General features: G+C 49.7%; 2 protein-coding genes across 2 annotated transcripts in view; one reads left to right on the forward strand and one right to left on the reverse strand.

Annotated features, from left to right (window-relative positions):
* The window catches only part of LOC136399025 (optic atrophy 3 protein), a 41,762-nt gene that overhangs the window by 4,680 nt on the left and 20,906 nt on the right, over positions 1 to 16,176 (reverse strand). The gene's annotated exons all lie outside the window — the stretch shown is intronic.
* On the forward strand, positions 2,632 to 3,236 carry LOC136397341 (small ubiquitin-related modifier 2-like). The gene is made up of 3 exons (XM_066371857.1): positions 2,632 to 2,708; positions 3,029 to 3,107; positions 3,174 to 3,236. The coding sequence occupies exons 1-3, from the start codon at positions 2,632 to 2,634 to the stop codon at positions 3,234 to 3,236; spliced, it is 219 nt and encodes a 72-aa protein (XP_066227954.1).

Here is a 16,176-nt window from a genome sequence, read left to right on the forward strand (position 1 = left end):
CTTTTCTCCTGCTGCAGCCAAGGCTCCACTGGAGCAAAGTTGGTCTGGGCACTGAGGATGGCTCCATGGCCTCCACCTCAGGCACTAGAATAGCTCAGGTTGCAAAGGAGCAATGGCCCAGATGGGCAGAGCATCGCCCCCTAGTGGGCATGCCCAGTGGATCCTGGTCCCATGCATGTGGAAGTCTGTCTCTGCCTCCCTGCTTCTCACTTTAGAAAAATACAAAATATAAATAAATAAATAAAAACCAAGGTAGGATTGATGCTGAATGCTGACTCACTCCTGTAATAATGAATACTCATCTAGGGACATGAGAAATTAATAGGGCACCCTGTCTAGCTTATTTGGATTTCATTTTTAACATATTTTTTATTTTTATTTTTTTTTGAGAAAGAGAGAGGGACAGACAGGAAGGGAGAGAGATGAAAAGAAACAACTCATAGTTGCGGCACTGTTGGGCAAACAAGTGTGTTAGGCTTGTTCGCTTGCACTGTGCCTGGTTGGTGCATGAGCACGGGGCAGCACCATGTGTATACAGTCTATGTAAGACTGCGAGTGCTTGCCCTCAGGGCAGCAGATTGTTGATTGCGGATTGCTTGCCGCCATTGGGAGGGGTCATTTCTTGCTATTGTTTGCCAGAGAGGGGGTCTCCCCCCCACACCTCCCAACCTGGCCTGTTTGCTTCTAAGCTTTGAGAGAGAGGAGCGGTTTGCCCTGCCTGCTTGCTCATCTGCCATTGTGAGACTCTAATAAACGAAATGGCCCACCATTGTCCTGCTCCAGTTTCTTTACCATCACCCCGAATCCAATGTGGACGGACCTACATGGTCTTGGCAACCAGCCTTACAGGCACCTTGGTTGTTCATTGATTGCTTTCTCATATGTGCCTTGACTGGGGGTGCCAGCCAAACCAGTGACCCCTTGCTCAAGCCAGCAACCTTTGGGCTCAAGCCAGCAACCATGGGGTCATGTCTATGATCCCACATTCAAGCCAGTGACCCCACCCTTAACCCAGTGAGCCTGCACTCAAGCTGGATGAGCCCACATTCAAACTTGCGACCTCGGGATTTCGAACCTGGCTCCTCAGCATCCCAGGCTGATGCTCTATCCACTGTGCCACCGCCTGGTCAAGGCTCATTTCATTTTTAATGTTTAATAATTACTCATGAAAATATATACATGAAATTCCTCTTTTTATTTATTTATTCATTTTAGAGAGGAGAGAGAGTGAGAGTTGGGGGTGGGGCAGGAAGCATCAACTCCCATATGTACCTTGACCAGACAAGTGCAGGGTTTCGAACTGGCGACCTCAGCGTTCCAGGTCGATGCTTTATCCACTGCGCCACCACAGGTCAGGCCAAAACATGAAATTCTTTATGTTAATTGTGCACTAATAATAATTTTAAAGGTAATTCAATCCTAAATATTTTAAAATTTAGAATCTTACGGTCGCAGGAAATTAAATAAAATTAAACTTCTAATTTCTGTACATAGTTTGGTTGATGATACATAATTCATAGGGCAGAGTTCTGTCTGGAACTGTAAGTTCAGGGACAAAAGGGAGAAACGTAAAGTTTCTGACTAAATAAAAAAAGCATGGCCTGACCAGGCGGTGGCACAGTGGATAGAGCGTTGGACGGGGATGCAGAGGACCCAGGTTCGAGACCCTGAGGTCGCCAGCTTGAGCGCAGGCTCATCTGGTTTGAGCAAAATGCCCACCAGCTTGAACCCAAGGTTGCTGGCTCCAGTAAGGGTTACTCGGTCTGCTGAAGGCCCGCGGTCAAGGCACATATGAGAAAGCAATCAATGAACAACTAAGATGTTGCAATGCACAATGAAAAACTAATGATTGATGCTTCTCATCTCTCTCCGTTCCTGTCTTTCCATCCCTGTCTATCCCTCTCTCTGACTCACTCTCTGTTTCTGTAAAAAATAAATAAATTAAAAAAAAAAAAGCTTGTTCTTCTTTTTTATTTTTTTCTTAAACTGGACAGTGGCAGGCACTAAATTCCCAGAGTAGGTGGACTCAATCCTTCAAAGGAAGGGTGCGCCAGCTGTTTGAAATGTCAATATTCACAACACACCACAAATTATGTCCTTTGCAACTACTTGAATTTTCTTTTTTTTTTCTTGTCAGAGACAGAGCGAGAGTCAGAAAGAGGGACAGACAGACAGGAAGGGAGAAAGATGAGAAGCATTAATTCTTTGTTGTGGCACCTTAGCTGTTCATTGATTGCTTTCTCATATGTGCCTTGACCAGGGGGCTACAGCAGAACGAGTGACCCCTTGCTCAAGCCAGCGACCACGGGGTCATGTCTGTGATCCCATGCTCAAGCCAGTGACCCTGCACTCAAGCCAGCAACCTCGAGGTTTCAAACCTGGGTCCTCTGCATCCCAGTCTGACGCTCTATCCACTGCACCACTGCCTGGTCAGGCGCAACTACTTGAATTTTCAAAGAGAAGTTTTCGTTATAAACTTGAAGATGCAGTAGAGGGTATGTAATTTTTCAATTTTTTAAAAAGGGTGGGGCAGCGTCCTCCACTACTGCTCCTGGGCCTGCTGAGTGCTCGTTCCTGCGGACCTGGTACCTCTTTTATGAAGTGGTGGCTGAGGAGACTCCAGTGCTTGCCATGACCAATGGCAAGCCCAAAAAAGGAGTCACAACTGGAAGCAATAATCATATTAATTTGAAAATGGGCCCTGGCCGGTTGGCTCTGTGGTAGAGCATCAGCCTGGATTCTCCACCCCTCCCTTCTTCCCTTCTCTATCTCTTTCTTCTCCTCCCACAGCCATGGCTCCATTGGAGCAAGTTGGCCCTGGGTGCTGAGGATGGCTCCATGGCCTCACCTCAGGAGGTAAAATAGCCTGGTTGCCGAGCAATGGAGCAACAGCCCCAGATGGGCAGAGCATCGGCCCATAGGGGGCTTGCCGTGTGGATCCTGGTTGGGGTACATGAGGGTGTCTGTCTCTCTGCCTCCCTGCTTCTCATTTAAGAAAAAATAAACCTGCAAGTGATAGGGCACACAGTGTTTCTGTGGTACAGTTTAGGCATAAGAGGCCTACAGTTCCTAGTAAACTAATGAAAGCCTATTGTGAAAGACAGTTTGTCAATGAGGCACATCAGAACCTGATTAGGCGGGCAGCCAATCAATGAAACAGACACACTGCATAGTTAGAAATGAAGGATGAAGGTACAATTGATTTGTTCCAGCAGCAACTGGGAAGTGTTCACTAAAAAAATAACTTGGCCCTGGTTGGTTGGCTCAGTGGATGGAGCGTCAGCCAAGGGTATGGACATCCTGGGTTCGATTCTTGGTTAGGGCACACAAGAGAAGTGACCATCTGCTTCTCTCTCCCTCCCTCTCCCCCCTTCTCTCTCTCTTTCCCTCCCACAGCCAGTGGCTCCTGGTCCAACTGTCATCCTCAGATGCTAAAAATAGCTCGGATTCTAGCATGGGCCCAAGATGGTGGTTGTCAGGTGGATTGCAGTTGGGACGTGTGCAGGAGTCTGTCTCACTATCTCCCTTCCTCTCACTTAAAAAAAAAAAAAGAGAGAGAGAACTTGCTTCTTTACTTCAGAACTCTGTTCCTTCAGAACAAGACATCTGCACTTTCAGAACCCCAGTTTGGTTCTTCTGCCCTACCACAGTCTAGTTTTCTCTTTCACTTTCTCCTGACCCACTCCTTTACTGTACCTCAAGTAACTAATGTATGTGCACAAGCATTTGCATTTTTTTTTGACTAAATGGCCAATGGTATGTTTTAATCAACATCAAATGGAGACAGGATAGGGAAAAATACTGGTTCTGTGAAAATACCCCTCCCTCCATTAGTGGCATGCTCATTCAGCTCTTATCTTTATAGTCCAGTAAGGTACTTGGTTCTCACTGTTTAACAAAAAAAGAACAGAAATCTTTGCACACCTTGCTCAATTGGAGAATTTTTGTGTTTTTTATTTATCATGGTAAAACCAAGGACAATTTTATAACTGTTTTGTATACAGCTGTTACACGTAGAGCAACCTGTCTTTAGGTAAGGAAAAATTAAAATGTTTGACAAGCTCTGCCAGGAGGTGGCAGTTAGATTGGATGAGTGTATCCAGGGCCCTCTCAGTGAAGGCAGCTGCAGCGGCCACTGTTACTACGAACCATTCCCCGCCTACTGTTACGGGGTTCCTGAGGCCCAGGCCGTGGAGACCGCTCCCACACTGAGATCCTAGCGTCAAGTCAACCTTGGTCCACTCAGGGCTCCGCACCTGCTGCCTGGGAGATGACAGCCCCTTTGAGCCACCTCTGTAAAACGGGGAGAGAGCACCTGCCACAGTCCTGAGATGACCACATACCAGCCCAGTGCCCAACGTCACTGCTCCTTGATGTCAGGAGAGGAACGGGAGAGCGGCAAGGAGAGACAGGGCACCAGCTTCTGCTGCTGTTCCTGCAAGTGTCCCAGCCTCGCAGTGTAGATGGGTGTGGGGACCTGGGCCAGTGGGTGGGCCTGGGTGTGCAAACGGGAGTGGGCACATCCAGAGCACAGGAGGCTGTCAAACGGGGTGTGTGTGTATGAGTGAGGGAGAGAGAAGGGAGGCAGCTTTCAGAGTAGGGGCTCATGCAATCTGTCTCAGGCCAGTGGCCAGATTTGGGATTCAGGAAATAAGACCCAGTTGGGGATGGAAGTCTGGGAAAAGGGGTAGCATGTGAGAGGCCAGGACGAAACAAGGCCGAGGACTATACCAGAATGGTGAGCAGCAGGCCCTTGGACAGCTCGCAGACACTCACTCACCACACCAAACCTGCCCTCAGCTTCCCCACATGCTCGTCCCTCCTCCAAGGCCACCCCATCACGGTATTCCCCGTCCCCACAGCCTCTCAGCCACCTGCCAGCCCACGCACCTCCTGAAGGTCTCCACACCCACTTCCTGTCCTGACCCAGACTCCATGCCAGCGCTGACCAATGTCTCTCCCTGACTTCCCTATTCCCTTCTATCACTTTGGGCATTCCTTCAGAGCACCCATCACAACTGGGAAGGATCTTGTCATCCAGTCGCTGGACTGTGAGCCCCATGAGGACAGGGCCCAGAGCTGTTCCCAGTCACTGATGTGTCCCCGGACCGTCCACTCCAGGCCAGGCATACAGACGATGCTCAGTATATCTCGCTGAATGTCAGTGGGTCTGTGCCCTGGCCTCCGCCCCAGCCCCTGAAACTCCTCCACGCAGCAGTGAGGATCTGGCTAAGAGACAACCAAAACCAAAAGCTACCACTGTCTTCACTAACACTGGATGACAACAAAGTACACAAGTATAAAATTAAAAGTCAAAGCCATCCACACCCAACACTGATCCTTATTTTAAACAGGAAATTTTTTTTTTTTAATTTATTGACTTTAGAGAGAAGAGGAGGAGAGACAGAGAGAAATACCCGCTGCTCTACTCACTTACACATTCATCAGTTGAGGGTTGCGTGTTTGTACGGCCCCTGACCCGGGATTGAACCTGCAACCTTGACGTATCGAGCCGGTGCTCTAACTGAACTCCCCAGCCCTGATCCCTAGACCCACCACAAACAAACCTTCAAATCTTGCTGTAATCAGCATTTTTTCTCTCGTATCATTTCCCCAACATCTGATCATAAGTGTACATCGCTAATCTCTATTTCTGAGTTTTTCCACCGGAAATATGCTTGTATTTACACACTTTTTTCCTATGGACACTGCCAGCCCCACTATAAAAGATGAGCACTTTGTCTCCATGCATATTTTTTCCCTCCCCTCCATTTTTACAGGTGATTTGTATACACTTCTTATTCTTCTATTATTCTCTTTCCACTGTCTCTCAGCTCCCACATGGCCAGGGAAGAAACTAGTGCCCCCAACATCCCCATCCCTGGGCCAGACCCTTCTTTCACATTATTGATAGTTAATACACAGGCTGTTCAGCAGCTATAAGGCCCCTCATTCGCTGGGTATCCACCAAGTCAGAAAAATAAAACTAAACAGCACCTACAAGGTGACGCTCATGGAAACACTACTCAGTGTGACGGACTGAGCTAGAGCGGAGGCCCTCCTTGGGGCTGTGTCCCGAAGGGGGACACAGGAGGACAGCATCCTCGGCCTCAAGGTAGATGGCTTCTCTATTCGAACATCCCATGAAGCCACTTAAACGGCACCATGCGTCAGTTTGCTCTCAGCCGACAATGATTTTCTAGAATGACGCAGTCCCCCTCACATGGTATTTCTCGAACTGCAGGTTTTTTGTTGTTTTTCTGCAGGCTGTTTATATGGGCTGTCAGGGCGGCTCGCGTGTGATAACTTGCGTAGGAAAGAGCCAGGGCCTCTTCATTTCCTTTTTGGTGTTTTGCCGTCTTAATAAAAGAACCCAACTGCTTCTGCTTTCTGCAGCCTGCCTAGTCTGTGGGGTGGGGTGCAGAGGGGGAAGAGGGTAGAGGAGAAGGGTACGGGGTAAGGGCTGGTGGTGCCCACTCAGGATGGGAACCCAGCATTAGTTTTGCCGGGCTGGCCAGCGGGCTGTTTCCTTGTGGCTTCACAAGCTAGGTCACAGGTGACCATGCTGCTGGAGGCCTGGGGAGATTCCGAGCGCTCTGGAGACTCCAACACTATGGCCGTGAATGACAGAGTGGACTTCCCGAAGAAGAAGCTCGCCCACCTGTGACTGGGGTCGGCCTCGGGGAGACCAGGGGGATAGGGGATGGCTTCCCCACAGTACTCATCACTTCCCCGGGAGCTTAAAACGGCAGGTTTTGTCTTGTTAGTGGCTAATGAAATCAATTTAGTTGCACAAACCAGCATTAAAAACATGATAAAGATATAACAGAAAAATATCAAAGCCAATCTGAAGTAGTCAGGGTAAGTACTGTTTCATAAACTTGTTTTTGGTGTGTGTGTGTGTGTGTGTGTGTGTGAATGAGTAACTGGAACACAGTTAAAAGGTCGAAAGCCATTGTCCTAGATGTTGGGTGGAATCCACTGAGTCTAGAGCAGGGGTCGGGAACCTATGGCTCGCGAGCCAGATGTGGCTGTTTTGATGGCTGCATCTGGCTCGCAGACAAATCTTTAAAAAATAATAATGTTAAAAATATAAAACATTTTCATGTATTACAATCCATTTCCTACCACTCATGTTCATGGTTGCAGGTGGCTGGTGCCGATCACAGCTCTACTCCGGAACAACACCAAATTTTTATTGGATAATGCATAACGTACACGGGTCGTTGTATGGCTCTCACGAAATTGCATTTTAAAATATGTGGCGTTCATGGCTTTCTCAGCCAAAAAGGTTCCCAACACCTGCTCTAGAGACTCCTTTCAGGACACTGACACCTTCCCAACACTTTCGACCCACAAATGTGGCCTTTCTCTCCATTTAGACTCCAGTTTTCTCTGCATGCTTTGTACCTTTTGATTATATTTGTTCCTGGGTATTGATAGTTTTGATGTTTTTATTTTGCATTTCATAATATTTTACATTCCATCTTTGATTTGGTTCTGGCCAGTGTATAGAAGTGCAGTTGAGTTATGTCAATGATTCTCTATCCAGTGCCCTCAATAAGTTCACTCTTTTTTATCTTTTTAATGAAATATAATTATCATAAAGTACAAATAAGTGCAGAGCTGGATAAATATGTAATATGTCATCATCACCTAGGCCAAGATCTAGAACATTCTAGCACTCCAAATGGCTCCTACCCTCAAGCTCTCTCCCAGTCTGTACCCTCAAACTCTTCTGAGCTCTCACAATATGTGAAGAGGACCCTGAAGCCCTACTCTGATGTCCCCATGAAAGATCATTTCTGCTCTTTTGTCAATATCACGTTGGTAACATCTTGGTGTTGCTGTGTGTTTTGTGAGCCCATTCAATTATCTGGATAAGCCAGTCTGTTCATCCACTCTAGTGAGGGACATTTATTTGGGCTGCCTAGAGTAGACAGGTTTTCCAGGAGTAAAACTGTTAGAAGGCGGTACATCACCTAGCTAGGAAAACAGAAGTCAGCTCCCCAAACATGGGCCGAGTCACCTAACAGAGCCGGGAGAACGGCCTGGGCATGGGAGCAGGGGCCGTCCTCGGGAAGCACAAGGTGCCACCGCTCACTGTTTGTTTTCAGTGGACTCCTTTGTGTCACCTCCCAGGTTAAGTTCTAAAAGACTCAAAGCTGCTTTTAGCAGGAGTTGTACGTGTGTGCGTGCATGTGTGTGTGTGTTTAACTTGTCAGCTAAGGAATGAAGTTCAGCTCCATGACTTTACATTTGGATACGCCAGTGGTTCTCAGCTGGGTACAATTTTGCTCCCTGCTAGTAGGTCTCCCAAGTTTGACAACCAAAATGTCTTCAGACATTGCCAATGTCCCCAGCTATGGGTGTGGGGCTTTCTTCTATATGGATATACAATTGCACCATTTATTGAAATGACCATCCTTTCGCCACTGAGTTGTAGTGGACCTTAGTTGGAAATCAACAGAAAGGAGTGGGCAAAAGGAGGTTTCTAGTTGTTCATATGGAAAAAGACATGCAGGTTATGATCATTACAGTAGCTTTATTAATGCAAAAGAAACTTTGTTTCGCCTGACCAGGCAGTGGCGCAGTGGATAGAGTGTCAGACTGGGATGCAGAAGACCCAGGTTCAAGACCCCAAGGTCACCAGCTTGAGTGTGGGCTCTTCTGGCTTGAGCAGAAAGCTCACCAGCTTGGACCCAAGGTCGCTGGCTTGAGCAAGGGGTTACTCGGTCTGCTGAAGGCCCGCGGTCAAGGCACATATGAGAAAGCAATCAATGAACAACTAAGGTGTCACAACAAAAAACTGATGATTGATGCTTCTCATCTCTCTCTGTTTCTGTCTGTCTGTCCCTATCTATCCCTCTCTCTGACTCTCTCTCTGTCTCTGTAAAAAAATAGATTAAAAAAAAAAAGAAACTGTTTCATATACAACTGTAAACCTACTTTTGCCCACCCCTGTCCTACTTCCCAATTGCATACCTTTTACTCACATAGCCCAGGGCGATGGTGAAAGGGCTGTGACAAAACACTAAATATGACGTAACTAGTAACAGGCATTGTTAACTATTCTTATTGTGTGTGTGTGTTTAGATTATATTTATTGGTTTTTAGATGGGGGAAGGGGGAGAAACAGGAAGCATCAACTTGTAGTAGTTGCTTCCCGCATGTGCCTTGAACAGGCAAGCCCAGGGTTTCGAACCAGCAACCTCGGCGTTCCAGGTTGATGCTTTAGCCACTGAGCCACCACAGGTCAGGCCTTGTTTTTAATACGAGAGGAGAAGAATAAAAGCACTAAATCCTTATCTTCCATATTAGGAAATCAACAGGTAATAAAAAATGGGAAATTTTAAGAACTAGGAGTATAAGTGCCTGATTTGGAAATAATGTGGCAAGTGCCCCAAAACAGCTAAAAGAGGGGAGCAGGAAATGAGAGGAAAAAGAGACGGCCAGGTCTTCTTCTTTTTATCATAAATCACAGACATATTTGACCCCTTAAGTGCTTTTCAAAATTTTATTGATTTTAGAGGGAGAGAAAGGGGATGGGGGAGGGGAGGGAGACAGGAACATCAATCCATTCCTGTGAGTGCCCTGACTGAGGATCAAACCAGCAACCTCTGCGCTTCAAGACAATGCTCTAACGAACTGAGCTATTGGCAGGGCTTGACTCTTTAAGGACTTGTACTCCTTGACGAAATTAGTAATGTAATTTTTTTTTCTTTTTTTGGTGACCACGAAGGGACTTAATAATGTAATTTTAAAAACATGTCAACAATATTGCAATATGTATGTATGGTGTCAGATAGGTAAATGAAATATCGGGGGGATCACTTTGTAAAGTATATGCCGCTATGCTGTACACCTGAAACTAATACAAAATAATGTTGAATGCAAACTGTAATTGAAAAATAAAACTAAACTGAAAAACACATGTAAGTACATTTAAAAAAACTTGAGGCCCTGGCTGGTTGGCTCAGCAGTACAGTGTCAGCCCAGCGTGTGGAAATCCCAGGTTCAACTCCCAGTCAGGGCACACAGGAGAAGCGCCCATCTGCTTCTCCACCGTCTACCCTCTCCTTTCTCTCTATCTCTCTCTTCCCCTCCTGCAGCAAAGTCTCCACTGGAGCAAAGTTGGCCCTGGGCACTGAGGATGGCTCCATGGCCTCCGCCTCAGGTGCTAGAATGGCTCCAGTTGCAACAGAGCAACGCCCCAGATGGGCAGAGCATCGCCCCCAGTGGGCATGCTGGGTGGATCTCAGTTGGGCACATGCAAAGTCTGTCTGACTGCCTCCCTGCTTCTCACTTCAGGAAAATACAAAAAAATAAAATAAATAAAATAAAAATTAAAAATAAAAAAACTTGTCTAAGCCAGAAACATAAGCACTGCCTTTGGGTTTCCAGGCCTCTGCCTTGATCTCTGGCCCAGGTCTCTTTCCCCCTATCCCATGCCCCTTCCACACATGAAGTCACCATATTAAAATAAACATCAGATCAAAGTACTTTTTTTTTTTCAGAAACAGAGTGAGAGTCAGAGAGAGGGATAGATAGGGACAGACAGACAGGAATGGAGAGAGATGAGAAGCATCAATCATTAGTTTTCCGTTGCGACACCTTAGTTGTTCATTGATTGCTTTCTCGTATGTGCCTTGACTGCGGGCCTTCAGCAGACCGAGTAACCCCTTGCTCAAGCCAGTGACCTTGGGTCCAAGCTGGTGAGCTTTTTGCTCACGCCAGATGAGCCTGCGCTCAAGCTGGTGACCTTGCGGTCTCGAACCTGGGTCCTCCGCATTCCAGTCTGACGCTCTAGCCACTGAGCTACTGCCTCGTCAGGCAGATCAAAGTACTTTCTTACTTAAAATCCTTCAAAGGTTTCTACTGACTAAGGTAAAGTCCAGATTCCTTAAAATTACTTAAAGTTCCCGTATGATCAGTGTATCTTTTACCACCAGTCCTCTATACACGAGGAAATATTTTCAGTGTTCAAAATATTTTGTACTCTCTTTACACATGCACTCCTTTGGCCCTGGGCTCAGCTCAGTATCCCCTCCTCTAGGAAACCCTCCATAATCCTTCAGCTAGGCCAGGTGTTCCCTGTGGGCTCCCCCAGTCTGCCTCTGCCTACTTCAGGCCATCACTGTCTAGGGTCTGTCTTCTCCACTAGACTCTGGAGTCCCAGAACAGACCTAGACTCAGAATGGAGCACTCAGGGAGCATAAATAAAAACAATAAATAAAGGTGGCCCTGGCAGGTTTGTTCAGTGGATAGACCATCAGCCCAATGTATGGAAGTCCTGGATTTGATTCGTGGTCAGAGCACACAAGAACAGCAACCATCTGCTTCTCTCTCCCGCCCTCTCCTCCTTTTCTTCTTCCTATCCCACAGCCAGTGGCTTGATTGGTTCGAGTGTGGCCTTGGGTGCTGAGGTAGCTCAGTTGGTTCCAGCATGTCAGCCTAAGGCACTAAAAATAACTCAGTTGATTTGAGCATCGGCCCCAGACTGGGTTTGCTGGGTGGATCCCAGTCAGGGCACATGCAGGAGTCTGTCTCAGTATCTCCTCTCATCTGGGAAGGAAGGAAGGGAGGAAGGGAGGAAAGAAAGAAAGAGGGAGGGAGGGAAGAAGAGAGGGAGGGAGGAAAGAAGGGCACCAAAAATTAACCTTTGGTTATTACTGAGCACTGGAATATGGGTACTCTATTTTTTTTCTTATATTTTAATTTTTTTCTACAATAAAATAGATTGCTCCTATAATTTTTAAGTTAAAAAAAAATGCTCAGGCCCTGGCCAGTTGGCTCAGCGGTAGAGCGTCGGCCTGGCGTATGGGGGACTCGGGTTCGATTCCCGGCCAGGGCACATAGGAGAAGCGCCCATTTGCTTCTCCACCCCCTCCCTCCTTCCTCTCTGTCTCTCTCTTCCCCTCCCACAGCCGAGGCTCCATTGGAGCAAGGATGGCCCAGGCGCTGGGGATGGCTCCTTGGCCTCTGCCCCAGGCGCTAGAGTGGCTCTGGTCGTGGCGGGGCGACCCCCCGGAGGGGCAGAGCGTCGCCCCTGGTGGGCGTGCCGGGTGGATCCCGGTCGGGCGCATGCGGGAGTCTGTCTGACTGTCTCTCCCCGTTTCCAGCTTCAGAAAAATACAAAAAAAAAAAAAATGCTTGGTGCTGGCCAGGTAGTTCAGTTGGTTAAAGCATCATTCCAATACACCAAGATTATGGGTTCGATCTCTAGTTAGGGCACATACAAGAACCAACCAATGAATGCACAAGTAAATGGAACAACAAACTTTACTTTTACTTTACTCTGATGCTTTATTCTGTCTCCTGTCTCTCTAAAATCAGTTTTTTTAATGTTAATTGCATTTCCTTGAAAACACAGTTCTGATTCTAGGAATTTATCACCTTCTCCAAAAAGGAAGTATGAATTTATAGGAAGATTTGAATACCAGAGGAATGTACCCCTGCCTCCCACATAATCGGTCCATTTAGGGAGGAGCGTCTTTTCATTTCCAGGCTGCGAACCTGCTCTGCACTCAGCCATCTGGAAGCCAACCACCGGATAAGCTGACCTGTAGGACCAATGGGACTCACAGGAGGGGGGGTTATGGGTGATTTCTACGATGAGAGGTTAGTGGTGCATGAGACCATTTGCTGACCCAAAGATTTTTATGGCCATGTGACAAGGTCACTTTGCATAATCCTTATGAGGATTCTTGAGAAGTTAACCAGGAAGAACATCAGCTGGGATCTGAGGAGCCTCTGCCTCTCCCTCCAGCAGGCTTGCTGCTGCAGAGTGGGTGTGTGCCAGAGGAGAGGCGCCGCGGCCCGGCCAGCTCCGGAGAAATGGGACCCGGAGCCTGCTCTGCTTGGGGGACCTGGCTCCTCACCTTCTCAGGTACTGGGACCCAGGGCCCTGTGCTCAGAGCCCCCTGCACCCAGCCCTCACCCAGCCCCTCACCCAGCCCTCACCCAGCCCCTCACCCAGGGCCCCCTGCACCCAGCCCTCACCCAGGGCCCCCTGCACCCAGCCCTCACCCAGCCCTCACTCAGGGCCCCCTGCACCCAGCCCCTCACTCAGGGCCCCCTGCACCCAGCCCTCACCCAGGGCCCCCTGCACCCAGCCCCTCACCCAGGGCCCCCTGCACCCAGCCCCTCACTCAGGGCCCCCTGCACCCAGCCCCTCACCCAGGGCCCCCTGCACCCAGCCCCTCACTCAGGGCCCCCTGCACCCAGCCCCTCACCCAGGGCCCCCTGCACCCAGCCCCTCACTCAGGGCCCCCTGCACCCAGCCCCTCACCCAGGGCCCCCTGCACCCAGCCCTCACCCAGGGCCCCCTGCACCCAGCCCCTCACCCAGGGCCCCCTGCACCCAGCCCCTCACCCAGGGCCCCCTGCACCCAGCCCCTCACTCAGGGCCCCCTGCACCCAGCCCCTCACCCAGGGCCCCCTGCACCCAGCCCCTCACCCAGGGCCCCCTGCACCCAGCCCTCACCCAGGGCCCCCTGCACCCAGCCCTCACCCAGCCCTCACTCAGGGCCCCCTGCACCCAGCCCCTCACTCAGGGCCCCCTGCACCCAGCCCTCACCCAGCCCCTCACCCAGGGCCCCCTGCACCCAGCCCCTCACCCAGGGCCCCCTGCACCCAGCCCCTCACCCAGGGCCCCCTGCACCCAGCCCCTCACCCAGGGCCCCCTGCATCCAGCCCTCACCCAGGGCCCCCTGCACCCAGCCCTCACCCAGCCCTCACTCAGGGCCCCCTGCACCCAGCCCCTCACTCAGGGCCCCCTGCACCCAGCCCTCACCCAGGGCCCCCTGCACCCAGCCCTCACCCAGCCCTCACTCAGGGCCCCCTGCACCCAGCCCCTCACTCAGGGCCCCCTGCACCCAGCCCTCACCCAGGGCCCCCTGCACCCAGCCCTCACCCAGCCCTCACTCAGGGCCCCCTGCACCCAGCCCTCACCCAGGGCCCCCTGCACCCAGCCCTCACCCAGGGCCCCCTGCACCCAGCCCTCACCCTCTTCTTTCCCTTGAAGTTTTCTGCCTCCTGCTGTGGCCACTCTCTGGTGGAATTCCTAAGCCTACCTCACCTTCGTGGAGCCAAGAACCTAGGGGTGAGTATAGGCGTGAGGATCTTCTGAGGGAAGGCAAACAAGTGAGGTGGCTTGGTAATAACACAGCTTTCCAAGTGGGAGTTTTTAAACTTCAGGTCTATAATCATAGTTGCAAAATAAATTTGGTATGTTACAAGCACATTTCCTTATTTCCTTCTTTCCTTCCTCCCTCCCTTTTCTTTTTTAAGTGAGAGGAGGGGAGATAGTGAGACAGACTCCTGCATGTGCTCTAAACCGTATCCACCCCGCAACCCCATCTGGGGCCTATGCTTGAATCAATCGAGCTATCCTCAGCGCCTGGGGCCAACACTCGAACCAGTAGAGCCACTGGCTGTGGGAGGAGAAGAGGGAGAGAGGGAGGGAAGAGAAGCTATGGTTGCTTCTTTTGTGCACCCTGACCAGGAACTGAAGCCAGGACATCCATACACCAGGCTGACACTCTATATCTACTGAGCTAGTGGCCAGGGCCTGATTAGCACTTCCTTAAAGCAAAATACATACATACGTACATACATACATACATACTATATAATTCCACTTTTATAAAATTCTAGAAAATGCAAACTAATCTCTAGCAGATCAGTGGTTGCCTGAAAATCAGGGAATGGGTGGGCTGGGATTATAAGGAGCATGAAGACACTTTAGGGGTGGTGGCATGTTCACTAGACTGTGGGGGTGGTGTCATGGATGGCCATGTCTATTAAAACTTATCAGGTTGTACACTTTAAATAGAATCAGATTAAAAAGAAAAGACCCAGACAGACTTAAGTTGCCCCACAGGAAGGAAGAGGGAGTGGGCGTTAGCCAAGTGACGTTAAAAACCCACAGGAGATGAGGGGGAGTCCCCAGACAGGAAATAAGAGCAGAATTAGAATGATGAGGGGAGGAGGGTTCCAAGACACCCCCAGGTTGGGACCCCACGTCCCAGCTCTTCCCAGGCCCAGGCTGAACTGTTTCTGGCCCCCAGGCTGGGTGCTGGTGGTCCAGCCCGAGACATGGAGACGCTGTGGCAGCATGGCCCTGGACCCCAAGGACAACATGTGGAGTTGCTGTGGGCTCCGCTACCCATTCCATCATGGCTCCCAGAGGTGCTGCTCAACCGACATGAAGGAGTTCCGGGTCATTCCCAAGGACAATAGCAAGTCAGAATATAACGACTGCAGGAAATACTACAAGGACCTCTAGGCTCCAGGAAGGCATCCTTACCTACCCCGACTCCCCCCACCACCCACCCTTTCCTCCTAAGCCTTCACTTTGAGGACTCGGGAATTACTCAGTGACCCCTTCTTTCCAAGAGTCTAAGTTATGGGCTGCAGGTTCATACGGTGTGACCTTAGATAAATCACCTCATATTTCTGGGCTTTAGGCTCCTTGCTTGCAAAACAAACCAAATCAGAGAAGCTTCCATCTCTGGTTGGGGGAAGAGATGATGGCCCAACGGCCAGGGACGATGAAGCCTGCAGTTCTGGAACTACCTGCCCCGAATTTTCCTAGTGGCAGGGGAGATTTCTTTCTGTCAGCAAGTAAACCAGCTGAGCTGAAGGCCCCACGTTGCTGACTTCACCCCAAAGTGGTACAAGAACTTCTCTCCTTGCCTTGTCCTTCCTAGTGATCCCCCTGGGCTGCCGGCCCTTCCCCGGTTGTCCTCCAGCACCTGAGAGGCTGCAGGTCCAAGAGGGCTTAGATGGGTACTCAAGAATGTTCAGTGCAGTGAGGTTGAGAGCGGTGAGAAGCAGGGAACACCTGCCAGAAGGAGATTCCCAGTTCGTGCACGTGACAGTACCTGGGACGGGGCCTCCCCGTACCATGAGGCTGTGAAGCTCTAAAGCAGTGGTCCCCAACCTTTTTTGGGCCACGGACCTGTTTAATGTCAGAAAATATTTTCATGGACCAGCCTTTAGGGTGGGACGGATAAATGTATCACGTGACCGAGACAAACGTCAAGGGTGAGTCTTAGACGGATGTATCAGAGGGAATCTGGTCTTTTTTTTTTTTTTTTTTACAGAGACAGAGAGAGAGTCAGAGAGAGGGATAGACAGAGACAGACAGAAACGGAGAGATGAGAAGCATCAA

The sequence above is a fragment of the Saccopteryx leptura genome, chromosome 3 (assembly GCF_036850995.1).
Source record: "Saccopteryx leptura isolate mSacLep1 chromosome 3, mSacLep1_pri_phased_curated, whole genome shotgun sequence".
NCBI lineage: Eukaryota > Metazoa > Chordata > Mammalia > Chiroptera > Emballonuridae > Saccopteryx > Saccopteryx leptura.

Excerpts from the sequence above, each read along its gene's own strand:
- LOC136397341 (XM_066371857.1), top strand. The coding sequence starts at position 2,632 with ATGACCAATGGCAAGCCCAAAAAAGGAGTCACAACTGGAAGCAATAAT. Across the intron at positions 2,709-3,028 it reads TTGAAAATGGGCCCTGGCCG|TGTTTCTGTGGTACAGTTTA; the intron begins GTTGGCTCTGTG and ends TAGGGCACACAG. Across the intron at positions 3,108-3,173 it reads CCTATTGTGAAAGACAGTTT|TTAGAAATGAAGGATGAAGG; the intron begins GTCAATGAGGCA and ends CACACTGCATAG.